This window comes from Mustela erminea, chromosome 1, assembly GCF_009829155.1.
Source record: "Mustela erminea isolate mMusErm1 chromosome 1, mMusErm1.Pri, whole genome shotgun sequence".
Classification (NCBI taxonomy): Eukaryota; Metazoa; Chordata; class Mammalia; order Carnivora; family Mustelidae; genus Mustela; species Mustela erminea.
The window spans coordinates 208384692-208409619 of NC_045614.1; the positions used below are offsets into that span (position 1 = coordinate 208384692).

At 40.2% G+C, this 24928-nt stretch overlaps 2 protein-coding genes across 14 annotated transcripts in view; both read right to left on the reverse strand.

The window, feature by feature from the left end:
• The window catches only part of SYNJ1 (synaptojanin 1), an 87364-nt gene extending 86933 nt beyond the window's left edge, over positions 1–431 (reverse strand). For 9 of the 11 annotated variants that reach the window (XM_032353812.1, XM_032353809.1, XM_032353816.1 and 6 more), the window contains exon 1: positions 310–412. In XM_032353812.1, coding sequence (XP_032209703.1) covers positions 310–395 — 86 coding nt within the window. In that variant the 5' untranslated portion in view covers positions 396–412. Of the gene's footprint in view, positions 1–309 lie in introns of all 11 variants that reach the window. The other 2 variants (XM_032353817.1, XM_032353818.1) reach the window with 2 other exon arrangements.
• Positions 432–4445: 4014 nt separating this feature from the next.
• Positions 4446–24928, reverse strand: part of PAXBP1 (PAX3 and PAX7 binding protein 1) — a 33904-nt gene continuing 13421 nt past the window's right edge. For 2 of the 3 annotated variants that reach the window (XM_032353824.1, XM_032353831.1), the window contains exons 8-18: positions 23620–23743; positions 20163–20262; positions 19962–20077; positions 18165–18364; positions 16984–17128; positions 16188–16309; positions 14749–14825; positions 14298–14364; positions 9937–10083; positions 7856–8010; positions 4446–5606 (exon numbers count right to left, since the gene is read on the reverse strand). In XM_032353824.1, the coding sequence (XP_032209715.1) occupies positions 5489–5606; positions 7856–8010; positions 9937–10083; positions 14298–14364; positions 14749–14825; positions 16188–16309; positions 16984–17128; positions 18165–18364; positions 19962–20077; positions 20163–20262; positions 23620–23743 (1371 nt within the window). In that variant the 3' untranslated portion in view covers positions 4446–5488. The remainder of the gene's footprint in view (positions 5607–7855; positions 8011–9936; positions 10084–14297; positions 14365–14748; positions 14826–16187; positions 16310–16983; positions 17129–18164; positions 18365–19961; positions 20078–20162; positions 20263–23619; positions 23744–24928) is intronic. The other variant, XM_032353836.1, reaches the window with a different exon arrangement.

The following is a 24928-nucleotide window of genomic DNA, read 5'->3' on the forward strand; positions in this document are numbered from 1 at the left end:
GCCCGGCCGCCCAATCCCTCCATTATGCGCCAGAGGCGATGACCCGTCGCCCAGACCGACGTGGTTCCTCTCCCGCGGACAGCCTGACAGCCGCTGTCACCACAGCCCCCCGCCCGACGCAGCGCCCCGCACGACCCGTAGTCTCCTCACAACCCCGCCCGCCCTCCCGAGCCAGGGCTGCCCGCGGTCGCCCCTCACCGTTCCCGCCCAGGCTGCGGCGGGGAGGCTGCTCAGGAAGCGTCCGCCCGCGCGCCCGGCTGCCGGTGGGTCTGGCCGCGGCCGCTCCCCGCCCCCCGCCGGCTTGCTCACCTCTTCCTCGGGCTCCTCCTCCTCCCTCTCCCGCAGCCGCCACCGCCACAGCCGCCGGGAACGTCACTTCCGCTCCAGAGGGCCATCTCTTCCGCATTGCGCCGCGGCCGGGGGCGGAAGGACCGCCCCCCGGGGGAAAAGGCGGGGCGCCAGGAGGCAGGCCCCGCCCACTCCGAGGCTCCCTGCGGGTCCGAAATCGTAGGCTGTTTACCGGCCTCTCAGTGTAGCGACCTTCGCCTCAGGCGGCGGGTCGGCCAGGTCGCAGCTACGGGTCGGACCGCTGGGGAGCCGGGGACGAGGAGGATCGGCCTCCCTGGGCCCCGCGCGTGGGCTTTTCAGAGCTTACCAGCCCTCCCCGTGGGCGCCAGGGAGGGGCTCCGGGGAAAAGCTTTGGGGACCGGGTACTGATATGTGCCCGAGATGGGTGTCAGGATCACCCCCTGCCGCCCCCAGCGACCTGAGGGCGCGGGGGGGAGGGCTCGGGACAGCCGTGAGCACGCCCGGCCGACGGGGCGGTGCCCGAAGAGCTGTCCATGGTGTCTCCCCGCAAACAGCGCCCAGGTCCTGTTCCGAGCATCTGGGTAGGTAGCACGAGAAACACGAGGGCCCTCTTTGGAGCAACTCCCTCGGCTGCCTTTTCTTCTGGAGTGTTCCAGAGCTCTCAGGAACACTACGGGAAGGAGTGCTCCGCTGTACACACGGTGGAGGATCGGAAGTCACAAACCGGACCTCAAGGCCGAGCTGGAACATGGCTGTACCGAGGCGGCTGTGGCGGGCTCTGCATGGCGAACAGCTTTCGTCAGCGTGGACTTGAACCGAAAGGCGTCTGAGCCTCTCCTCTCCTCATTTTTCAACCAGTCATGCTACGTGGCTAATAGTCGTGTGTCCCACGGCCTTCTCATTCTCTTTCCACTTCATAGACCTAAATACGAGAATGAAGTCAAAGCCAAGAGGGCCACAAGGAATTGAAATCCTGGAGAAACTGTTTCTGCTTGCCCTCGTTTTTTCTTTACCTCTTCCTCTTCTTGCTTTTATTTTAGCAGCGAAAGCAGAATTTAAATTTGTTGTATTGCACAAACTCATTTCCCCCTCTGGGCCCTGTCATGTGGCTTGATAGAACATTTCTTCACCCATTTTACAGAAGCTGGACCCACCCCGGTTTCAGGACTTCGGAAGCAGCTATCATTCACTAGAAGAGGAACCTTTTCTTTTCTAGAAGGAGATATGCAAAGACACATCGAGTTCTGAGAACTGGAGAGGGTTTCTCATTTAGTACTATTTACTTAGAAAAACGTTTTGCTCTTAGTAGTGGTTACTGACAGTAGCCTCAGAATTAAACTTATATTAAGAGTCTCTGCTGGACTGTGGTTGCTTCCCCCCTAGCCCCCTCCATTTCAATTAGAGGCTGCATTCAACGGAGGAAGTAAATGGGAGTGGGTGGGAATGGAAATTTTCTTATTTGCCTATTCAGTTACAAAGCCTCTCCAGCCCTGAAGGAATGCCAGATGTATGCACCAGAAAAACATATGGAAGGATATTGCTGCGGGAGTGATGTTGATATTATTGAATACTTTGCTTGGGAGTTGTTTTTTTTTTTTTTCTTTTTTTTAAAGATTTTCAGAGAGAGAGAGGGGGAGAGAGCGAGCACAGGCAGACAGAATGGCAGGCAGAGGCAGAGGGAGAAGCAGGCTCCCTGCTGAGCAAGGGGCCCGATGTGGGACTCGATCCCAGGACGCTGGGATCACGACCTGAGCCGAAGGCAGCTGCTTAACCAACTGAGCCACCCAGGCGTCCCTTGGGAGTTGTTTTTTATGTCAGCTGAGACCCAGGAAAGAGAAGTTGTTTTAAAAATTACTCAGTTTCAAGTGGAATTGGAATCTGAAACCAAACATGCCCACCCCTATCCTAAGATCACTTCCACCATGCCTGTCTGAGGCCACACAGGAAACCCCTCCTTCTCAGAGGGTCAATCATGCATGTTGGGCTCTTCTAGAAGCAGGTGCTCTCCCTGTTTCTGCTTTTCTTTGATTTTGAACTAAGGAGATTAAGGTGAAGGTTTCTTGGTTCTGGGTTTGAATTGCTGTTTCTTCCTTCAGAATGAACTGGAGGGGAAGGGGTTTTGGTAAGCAGGACTCTTATTCCTAGAGCTGTCTGAAGGCCAGGACTTTTCCAAATCCTTTCAAAATAGATCATTTTAGTCATGAAATAAGCGCATGGCCTGCGGTTGAAAAATAAGGGTCATTTTACTAGTGAATTCTTATTTTCATTTACTTGTAACGACAGACCAAAATCTTGTTATAATTGGTGAATAGTGAGTCCCTTTACTCTATGGACATTACCATGCTAGAGATGGATTCTTGTAACAATACAGAACCACTACAATGTAGCAGCCTACAACATTGCATTTTGCAGCTCTACATCTGACCATTTTTAGAAGGCTTTCTTGGTTTCAAGGGAGATTAGCATTTTTAAAATTTAAATTCAATTAGCATATCATGTACTATTAATTTCAGAGGTAGAGTTCAGTGATTCATGAGTTGTATATAACACCCAGTGCTCATTATATCACATGCCCTCCTTAATGGCCAATCACCCTGTTACTGCATCCCCCCCTGAAATTAGCATTTAAAACAAAATGAGGCACTTGTCAAAACTCATGGAATTGTATGCACTTAAATTTAAGAGGGTTAACTTTACTGTTTATAATTTATACCTCAACAAACCTGGCTTTACATTTTAGCATTCTCTCATGAGGAAAGTGCTCACTGTGAGGTTATGTAATCTGGGGGCCAGTTCCAAGAGAGGATGTTATCATCACCACAGGCAACTATGACTCAAGTCAACTGAAGCCCTCTGGGAGATGACGAGGAACATACTGGAGAGATTAGAAGTTGGTATGGGAGAACTGAAATTGCCCCTCCCCAAATCTCCCACAAGGAGACCCTGGGCACCTATGACTGAGTGCGGTGGGAAGACCAAGGCCAGCTCCTGGAGACCTTAACTCAGAACTGCAACTCTGGGTTGAGGAGTTCCCATCAGCCTTGCTGAGCTTTCTTAGTCTTGCATCTGAGACTTAAATCTTCCCATGCTTGCTTCAGATGTCATGCCTGCCTCATGATCTCACAGCTGTGGGGCTCTCCCAGCCCATTTCCTCCATCTCCTTCGCCTTTCCCCCTCAATGATCTGCTGTATTATCTAATGCTAGCTCATCCACAGCTCCCTAGAAGGCTAGAACTCAAGGGTTATTTCTCCTCCCACTCCCTTCTTTGGCTGAGGGCTGTTCTCTGGGACATTATCTGGTGGACAGTCCAGCCTGTTGCACAGGCTGAGAAAGAGCCCTCAGGCAGAACTTCGAGTGCCTGGAGGACCCCAGCAGGTCCTCGGGGGACATGGGTGGGGCTCCACTAGCATGTGCTATAATGTCACCAGCAGTCTTTGTGACTGTGGTTTATATTGCCTCAATAAAATAGCTTTCCTTTTCAAAAACTCCTCTCACCTATTTTGGAGTTAATTCAGAAGACGGATCTAAAAGAAAAAACTGAAGAAGCAAACCTTTAGCTTTATTAAAATGTCACCCCCTATCTTTTGCCAATTCCCTTAGTAAGAAAGGACATACTGTGGCTATTTCAGGAACAAAACTTCCAGCTGAGATAGGAGAGCTACTTGTTTTATGCACACATCTACGCTGAATTCACCTTCCATCAAGGTCCCTGTGTGGTATTCAAACCCATGCCTGAAACCAAAACAGCCTGAGGGCTTGCACAGGATAAAGTCTCCAAGCTTACTGCAGAAGTCCTTAAAAAGTAGACACAGGAAAAATCACCAGTCGAATGGGCTTGGAAACACAAATTTAAGGCACACGTGTTGCGCATGTCCTCTGTATACATGTTTATATCTTCTTATTCTGTTGACATTCTCATTTGAATTCTATTTAGTAGGCCACTACGGTGTAACAGAATGAATATGTAGTAGTAAGGAAAGTTCCTACAATAAAGATAACACTGATGAAGCACTTAAGAGTGCACGACACCGTTATAAATATTATTTGACCTGGCCAAGGGTACTCACACTACTAGTCTATGTTAGAGTCATATGAAATGCTCTAAAATCAGTCACCAGCAAAATACAACAAAGGATCTATTTAAAAATTAATTTAATGCTTGGCTAAAGCTTAATTACATATATAATTATCAAACAATAGTCCTTAATTTCCAAAAAGTTCCTCTTTTGAAAATCACAGAATCAGAAAGCATAAACTTTAAAACAAGTTCTCTGAATATTTACAACATGGTATAAACATTATAGAAGACCAAGGATATTAAATTGCCTGGGTGTAGCTAATCAGCAAGGCATATTCTTTATTGCATATATAACTCACATATGTGGGATTTTAAATAAAATGACAGACTACTAAAATTCAAATGCATGTATTTTTGTAAGCCGGTCAGGGGGTAAAATCATGAGATAGGACACTCAGCCCAAAACCATGCAGTGAGGTTTGTGGGGCTCTTATTTCCCAAAGTTAAGCTTCTGTGTTCTCCTCAAAAACCCATGTTGCATATATTATTTAGAGTTCATATTCAACCCATATTTGACCGTAACGCTGATTCAAGGAAAAAAGTTTCCATTCACCCAATGACTAAGTCCACATCCGACTCTCAATTTTAAGGCAGCAAAGCTACAATGATAGCAACTGCTAACCGAAAGGTAATGAACACTTAGTCACTTGCCAGCCCTTTTGTTGCAACAGTGTAGTAATTTCCCTAAGACAATTTACTACTGAATAATTTTCTGCTGTGAAAAGGCTTACTCTGTAGAAAAACACCACAAATTTCCAGTGTGAAAGTTAAATCCATGGTGGTATAAATATATATATATGCATAATTACACAATTTACACTGCACACATCGTTTACAGAGAACAATGAACTGAGAGGGTTAATCTGAATGACCATATAAAATACTTCTGTAAACAGAGTATGACAGGCAGTAAGGAAAACATGAATAGGCTTCCTAGAAATAATGTGAGTTCCATTCATTCCAAAGAAATTGCATTTAAGGACACAGTAATGAATATTAATGTTCTTTGTATTAAAACAAGAATCAGTATTTTACAGTTTAAGAAACTTTACATATATACAAAATTTATACACTGGGAATGGTATTAAAGCAAATAGGGTCTATTTTCCTTCAATCAAAGACTTAAATTCTTTCACATTGTGGTCACTTGCAACTGACATAGCATGATCCAGAGCGCGAACACTTGCAAGGAGTTTTACTATCTGTTTTATGTTTTCCCTAAAAAAAGAAAAAAAAATGGCAACATCTTATTAATTAATACAAAAGCCTTCAAAGGAAAATTTGTTACTGACTTTATGGCCACTTCTGAGGTTTGCAATCAATTTTTTCGAGCATATATTTTTAAAGAAGACAGGTAAGCAAGCCATAGCACGTAAAGAAATAAAATAAATTTATCCATATAAAACAAAACTTGTATATGTTTAAATGACTAGCCTGGAAACCAAGTATCCACTTTCCAAAATATAAACACCCCAAAATTTCATTCAATGATTTCCAGAATGATTTTCCAGAAAGAAAAGAAAGCAGTCTATTGCTGAATTACTTTAGAGCCCTGCCTCCCATTCCCTCCCAAATCATTCAATGATTTCCAGAATGATTTTCCAGAAAGAAAAGAAAGCAGTCTATTGCTGAATTACTTTAGAGCCCTGCCTCCCATTCCCTCCCAAACCAGAGTCCCAGGTCTTTCAGAACGTATCTAGAACACAAATGTGTTTGTCTGTTTCATCCCCAATCCAGCATCATCTCCACTCTTCCTAAATTCACTAAGAAAGATAAGCTGGCTTCCTCTGTCACCCCAGCCAGCTGTCACTCTGAATAGGCCTCAAATTTCAGCATATATCAAAATTACCTAGAGGGTTGGTGAAACACAGATCACCAGGCACTACACACAGGAGTTCAAATTCAGTAGGTCTGGGTGGGGCCTGAGAATCTGCATTTCTAACAAAGCTGCCAGGTGATGCTGGACACTGCTGATCCAGGCACCACTTTAAGAAGGACTGTTTTAGGGGCACCTGGGTGGCTCAACTGGTTAAGTGTCTGCCTTCAGCTCATGTCATGATCTCAGGGGTCCTGGGATCAAGCCCTGCATTCTCCCTCTCCCTCTCCCACTCGCCCTGCTTGTGCTCTGTCAACTAAATAAAATCTTGAAAAAAAAAAAAAAAAAAAAAAAAAGAATGACTGTTTTAACAGTTGGAACCCTGGTGAGAAACAGCACACAATGTGACATTATTAGCTGTTTCTTCTCTGCAAAACTGTAGCAAGCAGCTTTTAGGGAAGGATTGTATTTGCAAAATTTTGTAACCCACAGGGAACCTACTTTATGGGCTCTGCACACAGCAGATGCTTATCACAAAAGTTCCTTTTTTTTTTTTTTTAAAGATTTTATTTATTTATTTGACAGACAGAGATCCAAGTAGGCAGAGAGGCAGGCAGAGAGAGAGAGGGGAAGCAGGCTCCCCACCGAGCAGAGAGCCCGATGCGGGACTCGATCCCAGGACCCTGAGATCATGACCTGAGCTGAAGACAGAGCCATTAACCCACTGAGCCACCCAGGCGCCCCTGAAGTTCTTTTCTGTAGAAAAGTGAATCCCCTTTGTTGATATTTAACTTCCCAACAAAAACAGTTAAGTATATATAAATCAAAATGACCCAGGCTATGGATGAAGTTAAAATATAAATCAAAATTTACCTGACAAAATATTTTACCACTAAAATCTTTACTATCTACTTGGTTTTAACTTTATTGTAAGAGGTAGCAAATTTTCTCAAGAAAATAAGGTTTTTGCATGGAAGGGAAATGAGGAAAAAGAAAAACGTTTTGTTAGAGGGATATGACTAATGGTGTATATTCTAAAAAGGAAAACTATGACATTAGGAAGAATATATCAAATAAAACTTAAAAAAAAAAAAAAAAGAAGAATGGTTCATTTATTCTTTTTTTCCTTGCAACCCCTGGTAAAATGTATGTACAAGCTGCTCCCCAAAAGTCATGAGTGATGACCTTTATTCTATGATATGGATAAAGGAAAACTCCACACAGAGCACAATTGTCCCAAAACTGGCAAATAACTTTTCATATACTTAAGTTTCAGTGACTAGCTTTCTGAGGGTTTACATCTGTATAATGAACCTCCAAAGATTAAGATACATGACACTCTAAGAGCCTGAAATCTCCCCCAATTCTTGAAGGGAGGGGACCTAGAAAACCACAGTTCATTCATTTGCCTTAGAGCTGGTGCTTATCAGAAGTCCTTCCTAATCCCTTCATAAATAATACACTGAAAAAAAAATTAGGTAAAACTGAAAAAAGAAAAAATCATGGTTCTTTTTGGTGGTTTCCAATACTAAATCAATGCACAGTTTAAAGTAAAATATAAACATGACTCTAAGACATTTTAATAGTACTAAATGTGACAAAAACTGAAGACTCTAGATTACCATTTCATTGAACAATTACAGAAAATTACCTTGCATTTCTTTTTTCCACATCGGAACACCCGATACTGTTTCTATAGATTGTGTCGGCTAAGTGTACAAGGTACCGACAGAAGTTTTCTAACTGAGAAATAGTTCTTTCTCCTTTCAGGTTCATGAACCACTGCTTTGGGAAACAGTTGATTACCTACGGAGAAGACAGACATAAATTAACAAAATAAAGTATCTAAAAGCTGAACCTATACAACAAGGATTATATGTGAAGGCCTGCTATTGAACTATACATAACCAATAGCTTTGACAGGATATTCTTTTAAACCTGACTTTCCATATTAACTATACAAATAAACCTGAATATATCTGTATTTTTAATTTCAACAGATAGGTACTCAAAACAAAAGATAAATAACCTTCAATATTTAAGTAAATTAGGGACATAAAATTGATAACCAAATGCTTCATTTTCCTGTGTTACAGGAAGCCCTAAAGGAATTGAATTGTCCTTTTATCAGTAGCTTTTGACATAAAAACATGTGCAGCATAAATATCACACTGTAGCCCCTCCCCATCCCCAACAATTTAGTGAGGAGGCACCCGTGCTGGCCCAGAGTGGGGTCAAGAGAGCACTGCACCAGGGGAGCAGCTTAGGGCAAGAACAGAGCACGAGGCTGGTACAAAATCCAAGCAAGCCAAGGCTGACTGCAACAGGGTGAGGGCAGTGTATTAGCAGGATTCAGTCAAGTGGGCAGAGAAGGCTCCCCACTAAAGAACCCAGGCGTGCTTGGAGAAATGACTGATTCCTGGGCTGGAGTCAACCAAGCAAATGAGCCCGGAACATCATGCGCCAGAAAGCAAGAAAGTGCTCCCCCAAAATGAGATGACATGTTACAAGATCACGGAGGTCAATCTGAAGGGAATCAAATGAAATCTGGGACAGTTTCTGCCAAAGATGCAGAATCTGAATCCAATCATGAAAATATCCAACAAACCCAAACTGAGGGACACTCTGCAAAATATTCAGCCCATCATCTTCAGAAATGTCAAGGTTTTGCAAAGGTCAAGGAAAGACAAATACTCTTCCAGATTAAAGGAGACTAAGGAAGACATGACAATTAAATGCCAAGAATGATCTGGGAACTTCTTTCGCCAAGAATGTGATATTATTGACATAACTGACAAAACCTCCATAGTCTCAAAGCTTAGGTGTCAGTAACAGATCAATGATGTTGATGGTTACATTGTAATTATATGTAAGAACATCCATGTACATATGAACAGACATAAAAGTATTTGGGGCTAAGGAGTACCATGTTACAAAATTACTTTGACATGGTTGAGGGGAAAAATACTTTGTATTGTACTTGCAAATTTTCTTTTCTGTTTCAAAAAATTTTTTTAAAAAGAGAAATTGGGAGTGCCTGGCTGGACCTCTTGGTAGAACATATGACTCTTGATTTAAGGGTGGTAGGTTCAAACCCCATGTTGGATACAGAGATCACTTAAAAATAAGATCTTGGGACGCCTGGGTGGCTCAGTGAGTTAAAGCCTCTGCCTTTGACTCAGGTCATGATCCCGGGGTCCTGGGATCCAGCCCCGCATCGGGCTCTCTGCTCAGCAGGGAGCCTGCTTCCTCCTCTCTCTCTCTGCCTGCCTCTTTGCCTACTTGTGATCTCTGTCTCTGTCAAATAAAAAAATAAAATCTTAAAAAAAAAAATCTTTAAAAAATAATAGTAATAAAAAAGATGAAGCTCTGTAACTCCCATAAAGTAGAAAACAAAATAAAATTAAAATTATTTCTTAAATGAGAAAGGGACTATACATCCAACTATTAAACATTTATTATTCTAAAATTATAACTTTTATTACTACCTGCCAAAATAATGATATAATAGATATACAGAAGGACAGATACAAATGTTGCAGTACACATTTTTATGTAAAAAATGATGAGGGCGTTCAGAACTACCTGGGAAAAAAACAAACTGTCGACATTACACCAAGGTCCATAATCAAAGGACTTTTCATAAAATTCTAAAATCTCTCTTCTAACAAAGGATACAATTCATTTTAATTTACATGCTTTAAAAATTACAACACATGTCATTTAACTCACATTTTGGGCTTTTTTGATGCTGTCATCTCCATACTCTGAATTCTGAAAAGCCATGAGAATGTATCTATTTAATAAACCATCTATTGACAATTCCTGAAGAGTTTTATTCGAGAAAATGCCATACCACTGAAGAAAATTCCCTAATAGCTAGAAAGAGAAAAGAAAATTATTCTTCCTCATAATGAGATGTAATTGACATATAACATTATATAACGCATACAATATACTGATTTGATCTAAGTATATGTTGTGAAATCATCACCACAGTAAGGTTAGTATCCCTCACCTATTTTTTTCCCTTGTGATGAGAATTTTTAAGATCTATTCTCTCGCCAGCTTTAAATATACAACACATTATTACTACCTATAGTCACTATGTTGTATATTACACACACACAGAATTATTTTACCTTGTAACTGGAAGTCTGTACTTTTTGACCCCTTCACCTAATCCCCCAACCCTGGACTCCCCACTTCTGGCAACCACACACATCAGACCTGTTTCTAGAAGGCATTGTTAAGCAACTAAATTAAGTCAAAGAAAACAGTTACGGAGTAAAACTACCTTATGAAATACACTGGACCATGTTTTGCCGAAGTACTAATTAACAGTTTTTTTTTTTTTTTTTGAAAGATTTTATTTATTTATTTATTTGACAGACAGAGATCATAAGCAGGCAGAGAGGCAGGCAGAGAGAGAGGAGGAAGCAGGCTCCCTGCCGAGCTGAGAGCCCGATGCAGGGCTTGATCCCAGGACCCTGAGATCATGACCTGAGCCAAAGGCAGAGGCTTTTAACCCACTGAGCCACTCAGGTGCCCCCTAATTAACAGTTTTAAAGGGTCCCAAAGTTGCCTCAAATGACTGAGGATATGAATTTTAAGTTTTAATTAATTAAGATTAACTAAGACATAAATAGCCACATAGGGCTAATGGCTACTTTATAGGCCAGTGCAAAAACACAACATCTTCCACTGTGATACCAAGTATTGCTGGGCAAGCGCTGATCCTTCGATAAATGTTCTTCATTCAAAATCATGCTTAAGCGAGTCCTACAGCCATCCACAAGAAGATGGAATTCTCTTTTTGACCACAACACGGCATGTTTACCAGATCTCGCAAACCTGAACTGAGCTATGTCACTTCAACTGCTCAAGCTCAACACATGCAAATCAGAAGCCAGTATTATAAAATGGGAGTTCTCAACCCACCCACCATAAAAATTCCCAATTTCTCAGTATTTCTCAGTTCAGTTCGTGGTAACATTATCCAATCAACTGATTAGGTCAGAAATTTGGATGTCATTCTTCACCTCTCCCTCAAGTTGTTTGACCACCTCCATCTACTGTGTTCACTTCTCTCAGACCCTGTTGCCGCCCCCTAATCCAAGCTGCCATCATCACCTACTGAACCTCACAGTCCCTCAGTGATCATGAGCATTAGCTCTGGAGGAGTCTTTCTCAAGCAAGGGCTCTGAGAGAAATTAAACCTACAGAAAAGAATTTGACTCCTTCCTTAATTTTCCCAAAGATGGTACAGCAAGTACCATTCTAGATGCAGGGAAAAGAGAATTCACTACGCTCAGTGGAGGACTTGGGGCATTAGGTATTGATTATTTCACAGACCCCAGCTGAGAAGATCTCATCAGTCAGACTGGCCTCAGTTAGACTCCCATTTCTACACCGAACAAAGGAATGACTCTGGGCTGGTTATTCTGTGCCTACCATGACAGGACTAGAGTGAGAATAATAGTGTCTAGTTATAGGCTACTGTGACAATTCAACAAGATAAACAATAAAGGGTGTGGCACAGTGCTTGGCACACAGTACATCCATAATAAATTTTCACTGCTTTGATCCATTATCCACACAACAGCCAGAGTAATCTTGATAACGGCAATTTGTAAATGTCCTTTTCATGACCAATATTAAATTTTCAAGAAAGGTACACAAGCAATTCAATACAGACAGCCTTAGCATTATTTATAACAGTCAAATTATGGAAGCACTCAACTGTCCATAGATTGATGAGTAGACAAAGAAGATCTGGTTGTGTATCCACACCCCACCCCCAGAATATTATTCAGCCATCATTAAGAATGAAATCTTGCCATCTGCAATATGGATAGAGCTACAGAGTATAATACTAAGTAAAATTAAGTCAGCCAGAGAAAGACAAATACGATTTTTCTCATGTGGAATTCAGGAAAACAAACAAGCAAAGGAAAAAAAAAAGAGAGAGAGAGAGACAAACGGAGAAACAGACTTAACTATAGCGAACAAACTGATGGTCCCCAGAGGCAAGGCTGGGGAGAGCGGGCTGATGAGTCAATCAGGTGATGGGGATTAAGGAGTGCATACATCATGATGAGCACTGAGCAATGCATAGAATGGCTGAACCACTATACTGTACACCTGAAACTAATACAACGCTGTACGTCAACTATACTGGAATTAAAACAAAAATTTTAAAAATTAAAAAAAAGATGGCCTTTTCAATTAACAGTTCTGGAACAAATGAATTTTAATCCGGGCCCCATACCTTAGGTAGAAATTAACTCAAAATGGATCATGGACCTGAAACCATGAACTACCTACATGAAAGGATAGGAGAAAAACTCTGGCCTTGCGTTAGGCAAAGATTTCTTAGGTATGACACCCAAAGCACAACCCATGACAGGAAGAAGTGATAAACCGGACATCATCGACATGAAGAACTTCTACACTATGGGAATGAAGACAAGCCACACAGGAGAAAAGCAAAAGTCTACAATCCATACACCTGATATGAAGAATTTGTATCCAGAATACAGAACTCAAAGCTCAGTAAGACGATTTTTAAAAATGCAAGATTTGGGCACCTCGGTGGCTCAGTCAGTTAAGCATCTGCCTTCAGCTAAAGTCATGAATGATCCTAGAATCCCTGAGGCTGGCTCCCTGCTCAGCAGGGACAGGGAGTCTGTTTCTTCCTCTCTCTCTGCCCCACCCCCTGCTCTGCCTCTCAAATAAAGAAATCTTTAAAAAAAAATGCAAAAGATTTAAACAGATACTTCACTAGAGAACATATACATATAGCAAATAAACACATTGAAAACATGCTCAACATCGTCAGTCATTTAAAGAAACACAAATTAAGACATTATAACAAGACCACTACACACCTAGTAGAATGACGCCAAAAAAAAAGACAACAAAAGAAACATCAATCCAAAACTGACAATACCAAGTGTGGTATGTGGTGAAAATGAGGTATAATTAGATAGCATTAATATATTGTCGATATGAAAACCAAATTTGCGCCAGTATTTATCCAACTGAAATGTCAGCTCACATACCCAGAAAAAGCCACTATGCAAATGCTTACAGCAGCTTTAATTCATAATCACTCCAAACTGGAAAAAATCCAATATTCCTCAATTGGGGAAAGGATTAAAAAAAAATATAGCAACTTGTGGCATCATCTACCTTACAAAGGAACACTACTTAGCAGTAAAAGAGCTTAACCACCAGTAACAGATGACAACACTGATGAATTTCAAAAAATTATGTTAAGTGAATGAAGCCAGACTAAATAATTCCATTCATAAGGCACCTTTACAAAGAAAACCACAGGACAAGAAAAAGGGGTGGCCATGGTGCAGCAGTGGGCTTGACTACAAAGGGACATGGGGAATTTGGGAGACAGAAGAAGTGTTATGCATCTTGATCTGGACAGTGAACACAGGTCTGTATGTAAATTACAGCTCCTATACCATCTGGGAAGTTCCTCTCCCCACCCAAGTCTGGCCATCTTGGACTTTTCTCAGTTTGTCTAGCGTATGCTGCTCTTCCTTACCTCAGGGCCAGCCTACTCACTCTTCTGGTCTAATAATCCAAATAGCACTTCCTCGGGGCAGTCAGGAATCTTCTGTGACTCACCAGTCAAGGTCTCTGTGCCCTTATTCTATGCTTCGATTCTACCTTGAATTTCTCCTTTCAGGATTCACCACACCTGGGATAATACTGGTTTGCTGCCTACAATGCTGGATTATAAACTCCACAAAGGTTCCACCTCTGTCATATTCAACGCTATATTCCCCAACCTAGAAAAGTAACTGGTATTCTACTCGCTGAATAAAGAAAGAACTGTGGCTTAGCAAGGCATTTTGCTGGCTAGTTTGGACCTTGCTTTGGAATTCAATTATATTTTCTTGTGTGGAAACATCACACCTGAATAAACTTTTGGAATAAAATTAGTTTGTAAAATGGAGTTTGTATACATACGTCTATCTAAGCCTACAGATTTTCTTAAAGAGCAAAATGCCTTCCAAAATATCTGAGTCAAACAAAATCTGAAGTCTTTTAGATAGCCTAGAGACACATACCTTAACTGAAGACCAAAACTGTCGTTGAAAAAACAAGTAAGGCCCAGAATTTTTATTTTCCAAGACACTAAGAAAAAAAGAGAAACATGAGCAAATATTTTATATGTTAAGTGCCATCTGATTCCTGGAAAAGATTTCTACAAGTAAAATAGCTGAATAAAAGAAATTAAGTAATTTTTCAAATTTTCAAATAATTATATTCCAGAAGACAGGTTTTAAAAGAAAATGGAAATTTACTAAGAGACACAAAAGGAGAACAAAGAGCGTTACTTGCTTTAGTCTGCTTAACAGAACAATTTTTCCACTGAGCTAGTCTCTTTGGGTTACAGGTTTACGCTAAATACATATGGTTTGTATTTTGTGCTACCTTTAGTTTTTCTAGAACTTAAGAAACCTTCTCTGGAAGATAATGGAAAATATTATCATCTTTAACGTTCTGAGAGTTACTTACTTTTTGGGATATAAGGGCATGAAAACATCGTCATCTAAAGTTCTCCTCATTCTTAGTAAGAGGGCTTTTAGGTACACCTAAAGAATTAAAAACAGAGCACACTTATATAAGAGTTATAATAAAACTTAAATTTTAATCTAAATCAGTATTCAATTACAAGTCAACAGTCTTCTCCTACTTTCTTTACCTTCCTTACTTGAAGGCATTAAGGTCTTTAATACTTACTACTCCCAGTTCAGCACTCAACTACCAGGCACTGAAGCCACTTAGAAATCTATGAACCCTTCAGCTACTAAATATATATCACTAAGATTTAAAATCAAACACATAATATTTTTCTCAAAAGGAAAATGTGAAATGAAAATGATAATGGACAGCACCTTTTCCAGGGTGCCTGGATGGCTTAGTCAGTTAAGAGCCTGCCTTTGGCTCAGGTCATGATCTCTCTCTAGGCCCTGGGACTGAGTCCTACATTGGGCCCCTTGCTCAGTGGAGAGGCTGCTTTTCCCCCTCCCTCTACAGCCCTCACTCAAGCCTTCTCTGTCTCTTTCTCTCAAATAAATAAATGAAATCTTTAAAAAAAAGGAAAAAAAAAAAGAGCACTCTTTCTGTGTTTAAATTCTTACTTAAGAATGCACAGAGTGATAGCAAAAATCTGATGTTTGAAAACTAATTGTTTGTTTTTAAGGATTTATTTATTTGACAGACAGAGATCACAAGTAAGCAGAGAGGCAGGCACAGAGAAAGGAGGACGTAGTCTCCCTCCTGAGCAGAGCCTGATGCGGGGCTCGATCCCAGGACCCTAAGACCTTTAACCCACAGAGCCACCCAGGCGCCCCAGAAAACTAGTTGTTTTATATGCTGTTCAAATATTTTAACAGTTAAATCATCAACGGTTACCCATTCTAGTAGTTTTACATTTTTCTTTTTCCAAAAAAAACCCCCAAAACAGTTCTTAAAGGGATTTCTGATTAGTGGGAAGTGGGGAAGTGAGAAAGATGAGGGGCTACCTGGAGTAATGACATCCCCTTGCCAGAGAGAGTTGAAAATTAAAAACGATCATCTCAAATTTCATGTATTTTGGGCTATAAAGGACCAGAGGGCCTGAGGGAATCAGATTTTCTGGCAAGCCTTAGAACATAACCACTCATTCCGTCAACTCTTGCTCATTTTTTAATTTTTAAAAAGACTTTATTTGTAAGAAAGAGAGTGTACGCGTGCGCAAGAGCAGTGGGGAGAGGCAGAAGGAGAGGGAGAAGCAGACTCCCTGCCAAGCAGGGAGCTGGATGCAGGGCTTGATCCCAGGACCCTGAGATCATGACCTGAGCTGAAGGCAGCCGCTTAACTAGCTGAGCCACCCAGATGCCCCAACTCTTGCTCATTTTTGAAAGAAGAGGGAAGGAAAAAAAACTTTCACAGATAATAAACCATTAAATTACCTGTGTATTTTTGTTTTCTGCATTCACTACTGAAGGATATCCATTTATTAATTTTAGTGTAATTCCAACCATTCTTGAAGTCTGTGTTGTAGAAAAAGGGTCCCACATATTTTCAGCTATTACTATGAAGAGAAAAGTAGGATGTGTTGAGACACAGAAGTAAACCGCAGCAGACTGCTTAGACTGCTGTCAAGCAGTCCTCAATTTACAAATGCCAATCCTGATTTACTTTTTCTCTCTCTAGATATAAGGTCCACTCTTCTTTGTCCTCTTAACTGTGGGAACGTTGAAGATTAGGCAAATGTGGGGAGGACATAGATTCATTCTATTCTCTGCTGCTCGGTGATTTATTAAAATTGGCAGGGAAGAAAGGATTTCTATATCCTAGAATATGCCTCAGCATCCAGAATTCCTAATTAAACTTGAAACTCATTTTTAATATTTCGAATAGGTTCCCATACCAATGATTCCTAATCTTTTTTGAGAAATTGATGGAAGTAACGAAATTTCTCCCCAGGAAAACACATATTCCCCCTGCCAAAACTGTGTTCGGTTTTGCTTTAGGTAGTGCTTAAGAGTTTCTAAAATTCATCTATGGATCAATTACTGCCTCCAACTCTAGGCCCACCCTGAGTGGTCTCCAGTCCTAGGTTAAGAGATGTCCACCCTTTAGCCATCTCTGAACCCAGTGGTTATTTTATCATTTGTAATATAACTTCCATGAGGGAATATGCTCTCGTTAAAAACAGATTTGGAAAACTCATGTGTTTAAATGTTCAAATTCAGAAATCTCTACCTGTTAGTTTCGGAAGAATCACCTTTTCCACAATGGTGGGCAGCAGCGCAACGTCTACATCATCTTTCTCTTGCTCTCGTTCTTCACAGCCATAAAACAGCAAAGATTCAAACCATAGCATATTCTCAAAGTCACGACATTTTGCCTAGAAAAAAAGAGTATTAAAAGAGAAACATTTAAAATGCTTGCGATTTCTGCCTCTAGCCCTGGTTAAGAGGAACTCAGGATCAGGATTTAACCTTCAGTCGTAAACAACTAAAGACAAACTACATGAACCATCCATTTTCAGACACTGGATACATGCAGTACAGGACTATGACCACCCCCTCCAACCCCCACAAAGAGAGAGCATCAAATGAGGTGAACCCCTGGAGGGAGGGAGGAGCAGGGTGGGGTGGGGGGGTCACAGGCAGAGCAGTCTCGCTTAGTTGTGGAGACAAGCACTGGAGTTCAGGGAGGCCAAGACAGTTGGAAGCTGTGGGGCAGAAGAGAAAAAGAACTCCAAAATGCACACAGGTCCCCTTGACTTCTGCTGTGTACTAAGACACACAGGCACAGGGTGAAACTCCACAAGGTCTGGCAAAGAACAACTGCCAGCTGGGGGCCAAATGGTTCAGTTTTTTCAGTTGTTTCCAGGGCTCCAACCTCAGCCCTCTTCTCCTTACAGTCTACACAATCAACACAGCTAATCTCACTCATGCCCATGGCTCCATCCACCTGCAGGTAACCTCCAAAACTCTCTCTTAAACATGATCACTACACATATATAGGACCCTTATATACCAGGCCACCAGGTCCTCTTGATTCCACCTCCTAAGTTTGTCAATTTGACTCTCCCAATTTCCATCACCCCCGACTCAGTTCAGGTCCTCATTTCACATCTGCCTCACCCAGCTTTCCGAAGAGGGTCCAAGATTTTCTGGGATCAAAGGACCAAGGTCTGACTATTCATTCACGTTCATATCTCAGTATCACTACATGTCAATTTAGTTAACTGAGAGAAGCACTGTGTGGAACTTGAAAGTCACAAAGGGCTCTCTTGAGAAGGAAGGGAGCGTAAAGATGATGACATTATACAATTTGTATTACAGCCCTGTGCCCAACCTCCGCTCTAGCTTTGAGGTTAAAATTACCCAGGTACCATGTTATGTTGCTTTGTACTAGTGACACAAGCCACTCACTTCAAGAGGAGTCCAAGTGAGAAGCTGCAGCCGTATAAGGGGGTTGAATAGCTTTGGCAAACAAAGACCGATGTAAGCATCCTTGTAGGACAGATAGTATTTTGAACGCCATGCCTCAAACTGGGACTTAATACAGTCGATTGAATAGAAACTTTCAAGGACATCTTCAAAAACCTTGCTGGACTCCTTTGAAATGCGATCTAAAGACAAAAATAAAAACAACAAAAATCCCACAGAGAACCGTTACTTAGCATGTAGAAGAAAAAACACAATTCAGTATTTTCAGCATAACTTCAGTATCAGGTGAACTCATTAACAGAGAAATCATTACTAATCACAACTTAACAGAAAGCATAAACATAAGTAAGTTTAGGTTTCAAATGTCTATTATGCAAACCAGACTACAGGCAGTGCTCATGTGCATGGCTCTAATATGTACCATTTCCGGTCCCCAGAGTTTAGTTAAATCCCACTTGTCCCCCAACTAGTCAGTTCAGTTTTCAGGTACAGCAGAATATTAACCAAGAGTAATTACATGACGTAACTGCTCTTCAGTCCACAAATCCCTGTATAAATATCAGATGTGCATCATGATCAGTGATCAAGTCTAATCAAGTCTTCAGACCTAAACAGCAGCTTACACAGAAATATAGTGAATGGAAAAATTAATACTATGAGGAAACAGAAAAATCTAGAATTTAGAATGTAGGAAGTTCAGCAAGATAAGTGGCCTGGTCTCTTCAAAAACTTAATGTCTTAAACAAACAATGGGGGTGCGTATATGTGTAAGGTACTCATGGACATTCATTAATTCTAGGGGGAAAATGCAATCACCAAAAGTGGGGCAAGAACTCTTGTATGGATCCTGGTTTGGAAAACACAGAATAATCCACAAATACAGTCCCAAGAGTTTTGTTTTGGGGGAACTGCTACTAAACAGACACAATATAAAGAACTTTTAGTTAAATATGCTCAAGTGTTTAAAGTATCATGGTGTCTACAGGCTACTTTCAAATGGTTCAACAATACACACATGCGCACGCGCGCGCATGCACACACACACACACACACATCCTTCAAAAAGTTAAGGCAAACTTGGTTAAATGATGGTAAGAACTGTTGAATCTGGGTGACAAGTACATGGGTGATCACTGTGCTATTCTTTCTAATTTCTGTTTAAAAAGATTCAGTATAAAAAATGGAAGAAAAATAGACTTCTTCAACTAAGTTCCAAATGGCTTGCAGCCAACAGAATTCCAAATAATCACAACCAGTGGTGGGAAATGAAGAACTTCTGAAGACTCTTCCAGAAACGCCTGGCACACAACAGTATTTACTACTCATCTTGGTTGAAATTATTCAGAACTCCCCAAACCAGGAGTTTACTTCAGGGTTGAGTGTCCCCTGTCCCAGCTCTACATTCCTAGGACAGGATGCGTTAGGGCTATTCTTGTGATTGGACACACTTTTTTTTTTTCTTGTCACTTAAAATTCTATGGTTCTGAAGAGTAATATCACTTATTACACAAGTACTAAATAGTTTCCATAGTGTAGTGGTTATCACGTTCGCCTGACACGAGCACTAAATAAAGCCCGTGACCAGGTGTCATCACTACTTTTGAGACCTCATTATCATTATATTCAGTTAATGAAAATGGGTGCAAGTTTTTCCCATTAAGAAGAAAGTGACTGATTCCAATTCAGGGGCCACAAAATTTCACACCATCTTACGTTAAAAAGCACACCCAAGTAGAAACCAAAGTGGCAATGAATCTCACTTCCAAATAAATGTCTGACCTTTTTCCAGATTGAAATTTGTAATATCTGTAGAAGTTTCTTCATCATCACTGGAAAGGCCTTCAAGGTGATCTGCCATCTTACCGGTTTGCTCTCTGGCTTGTCTCCGACGAGTCCTAAATAACAAACATCATGTTCCCAAACCAGATAAAAGATTCCTCCCTTTGCAAACAGAGCAACAGCAAGCATTTTTAAAATTACCTCCTGGCCTCCCGTTCTGCAATCCTACGTTTTGCATGCTCTTGATACAGTGCCCGATCTCGCCCAAAGGAATCAAGATTTGGTGCCATCAGAGCTTTATCTGTAAAACAACGATGGTTAAAATTAAAAACCTTCCTTCAACAATCTTGAGGAAAGAGTTTGCACAGAATAAGCCATAATGACAGACTGTTTGCTAATCTCAACGACAGGATTCTGTGGTAACTGGTAAACCAGATAGTTTTATAGTTTAGAGTAAAACTCAGTATTATGCTGTGTACCCATGAAAAGGAGTAGAAAAATAAATGGAGAGTTCAATAACCCTACACAAAAACAACTGGGCTTAATCACTTATTTTTATATCTACTTGTAACAGAACTAACTGGTTGACACTATCATGATGACCAAATAAATTAAAAATCAAAATTACCTGTGCAAAGGGAAAATAACAGATTACTTTTAAAGGAAGAAGTTAAGCATCCATATATTGAACGATACAACAGAAAAGAAACATGGGTAGGAAGGATGAGAAAACAGCTTTGTTTCAGGAGTTTACTAAGTTTTCCTGTTTATTCTGATTTTGCTGTGTAGAAACTTATTCTTATTAGTATTTCTAGAATAAAGGGCAGAATCAACATATAGAATGAAAACTGGATCTAAGAGAACCAACCTATGCTTTCTCAAACAAATTCTTTCAAAGCACAATTCCCTTCTTTTTTTTGCTTATTTCCTCTCTCTCTCTTTTTTTAACTTTCTGGGACAATTTTCTAGCCTTAGCTTCCAACCTTCCTATTTAAATTTGTATTTCCGTTACTATCTTTTTAATTCCTAAGAGATGGCTCTTATTCTGAGAATACTTCCTTTCTGTAGCATCCTCTACTTCGCACATGTAGGCACCTCCTATTACCTTCCGAAGGATAGCAAATCTTTTTTATATTTTCTTTTGCTGCCTGCATTGTCTTTGTTTCCTCAGTCCCTTTGGTTCTACTGTGTGTGCTGCTCTTTCTACGATCAGTGACCACCTCATATAAAAGAATGAAATTGGTAGTGCTGTGGAGAAAGGGGGGAGGTAACTAAAAGGTCTCTCCATCCGGTCCCTGAGACAGAGTCTTACACTGGGGGCTCCCAGATGTTAGCGTCTCAGGGTCTTTTCTCTGGACCCATTCTTTCTTCAGAGAATAGTCCCCTAATCTCTTGATTAGGGTAGGAGAAGGAGTGGGGGCAATACCTGTAATACTTCCCTCATTTCTACATTTTATGAAGACAGTCTGTAAGACAGGGGCTGTAACAGATGCAAACAACCCAAGGGACATGATGCAGGGAAAATCATACATAAAATAAATGGCACAATTTAAGGCTTTTGATTCTTCTTCCCCAAAATCAGAGATGTGCCGCCAATAGCAGCAAGAGGAAAAAACAAACCCCCAATTAGCACTCTATTTCAGTGCACCCGAACTGTCAGAGACCCAACTATTTTTAAAAGCTGACTTTCTGAGTTGTTGGTTCATACTTCAAAATCACTCTGACATCAGGAAGGACATTCCAGAGTTCAGCAATTATAAAGCAAGATGAGCACGATAAACAAGAAAGATGCCCCTGTTGTACCTCAAAAGAGTTCACACACCACAGGTCAATCAGTTCAAGTCCCAAACTATAGAAACGATTCCTGTCTCTTTATGGGGTATCCTTCATTCAAGAGATATTTTAGGAATGTTCACTGCTATAATAAATACTTAAAACATCTCAATGTTTGTAAGATTCTATAGTATATTATGGAGATATGAGAGTAGATGACTCGAGGGATAGCCTCCTTCACCTAAGAACTACATGCAGTAACTGTGGGAAGTTCACAAATCTCAACAGATGAAATGCAGGGTTTTTGGTTTCTTTAAAAAAAGATCAGAAATGGAAGTAATTAACTTCAGTGTCCTATTTAATTTTCCTCCAACATTTAACAATGAATATTCCCCTCCAAGGCAGTATTTTTCTCTTTCTCATTACTTTTCAATTTCTTTCCAACTCTCAGTCTAATTAACATATATCATTCAACCTTTACTTCCAATATCATGTAAATAAATAGCTTCAAATTATAAAGAACAGATAACAGGCAGGAAAAGGTATTTGATGAGATGCACAGCTCATACAAACCGTTCAATTTAAAAAGGAATTAATTTCCTTTCATAGGTTACCTGTAATCTGCCTCAGAAATCTGGTTCTGCCAGGATCTAAACTGATCTGGAAGGCCTGCGTTAGTCATCTAGGTGCCCAATACGGCAGTAAACCAATTTAAGTTTGTGTGGCAAAAGAAAAAGGACAAAGCCATTCATGTGTCTCAGGTCTGAGTCTCACTCAGCTCCAAGGGCCATATTATCACCTCTTTACAATGGTCCAAAACCCATCCTGCACACAGGATGCCTTCTCAAAGATCCAACATCTAATTTAGGGGACACCCTGTGTGACAAAGCAAGGTTTTCAAAAAGAGTAACACTAAGGCCCTTGGACTGTTCAACAAGAAGATACTGGTCACCATCCAAGACCTAGCAAAAATCTCTGGGGACAGGACCAAGAAACCTGCATTTTAAATTAATATTACAGGTAATGCTTATGTACACCTCATTTAGAACTGCTGACACAGGGAACAAAGAGATGACAAAAGAAGCCACATGAAATCCAGGCTGGGAAAATCCCTAGCAGAGCACCCAAGAATATGGAGCACAATGGAAAAATGGAATTAAAAGGTTTAAAACTTGTGGTTAAAGAATCTCAGCTAAACTATTTAATGAGAGATTTCCAATTAATTTTGGTTTTCCATAGCACATCTCTTAATGGAAGGAATATAAACCAAATTTTTGAATTTTTACATTAAAATTTTAAGAACTGGAGGCAACAGACTTATTAAAAAACAAACAAACCCAGTATAAAAGGCAAACTAAAGAATAAAAAAAAAAAAAAATTTGCTTTTCTCCAAGACGTAAAGCTCAAAATCCCCTAATCTTGGAGCTGTATCATTTGTTATGTCATTAAAACCCCCTCTCAGTATTTTCCTTGTCCCCAAACTCAGAATCTTTCACTGTGATCAACAATAGCATTTGTATCAGTGCTATGAACAGGATGAAAATGGTGGTGGGGGGGATCAAATGGGGTCAAATGATAGTGGTTTTAAGATATAATAGTGCTCTTATCTTCTCTATACTCTGAAGAGTGAAAAAATATGTCCACAGAAGAATAAGATTGATAGAATATCAGTGCCCGTTTTTGAACTCCTTTGCAACACTCTATTTTCTTAAACACAATCCAAGGACATGCTGCTGTAACTTTTAGAACTACCTGACACAAGAGCAAGGAAATGTGTTTCTTTAAAGAAAAAAAAAAAAAAGCTAAGCTCTCTAATTTTCAATTAGGCTGCACTAAGTAAACAAGGTTGTTTAATGAATAATAAAAACCTTCAAGATGGACTGACTTGAATGGCTTGAAAACTCCGAAGATTCATCTTTAATATCATCTTGTCGTCTTTGGACAAGGCGGGAAGCTCGCTGTTTGTACAGCTGATGTATTGCTGATTCAAGTTCATTAATCAGTGGCACCTGTAAAAATACAACACACTCCGTAACACCAAACTCCTCAGTTGCTTACTTAGTTGAGGGTTCCACACTATTTCCGGATTTCTGAAAAAGTACTCTCTATGGACAGAACAATCATGAACTCCCAATGGGACACAAACTGCAATTCAGTTCTACGATGTTTGGGAAACATCTCTTCTTTTAATCCATATATACAGTTATAATGTCCAGTGCCTAGTTATTGGAGTAAAAGTTTGGTTAGGAAACTTAACACTTCAGTATTAGTAAAGAGAGCAAGTAAAGAAATGTCAAAAACTGTAGTGCTTTTCTTTCAGAATAAAGTACTTGCAAGTCTTTTAAAGTCCATTTTTAGTTTTCCAGCGGCATGATCTACCTCAGAATTTCTGTAGCTTAAAATAAACCATTATTGCGGTGCAGTACCAAAAAAAAGGCAAGGGCTCCATGAGCAGGTAAGAATGGGAGTCTGCTAACTGCCCAATTCTGGACACTTAAACTGCTCTGCCACATGTACGTGCCAAGTACCTTAACAGTAATGTAGGAATGTCACACTACACTGTAGCTTTACTACACATTCTTAAACTTGAACTGCATTCACTTACAGCAGTGAGGCAACATTTCCAGCTTTCACTAACCTAGTATCAATATCTCAAACTCAGAAAGCTAGTAAATATTTAAATTTTTCTATATTTTGTAATGAAATAATAAAATTCATCACATGAGTTATCAGTTTACAAAGTCAATGAATTTTTCCAGGTTAATACCCACAGCTAAGCATTCACTCGGTTCATACAGAGTACAAAAGCTTAGAGAAGGAAACCTCACTTAAAAAGAAAAAAAAAAAAAACAGAAAACTTTCTTTATCAATATCTTATCTTATAAACCAAATGCTATGAAACTTTCACAAAACACTAACAACCACTACACATACCTGAGGAAACCAGAAATTCTAGTTTCCTGATGGTTAGTGCAAATGGAAAACACATTATTTAGAGTTTGGGAACACTGGCACCAAGTGTTATAGCAGCTTCCTGAACTGAACAGACTGCAAATGGAAAATAAAAAAAGGTAGGTGGAATTCAAAGATGTCTGTAATAAAAGCAATTTTATACACTTGCATGATTCTGTTGAAAAAGTAGCAAATGTTCACAGAAAGATCAAACTGATGGAGTTATTTTAATCTCTAATATG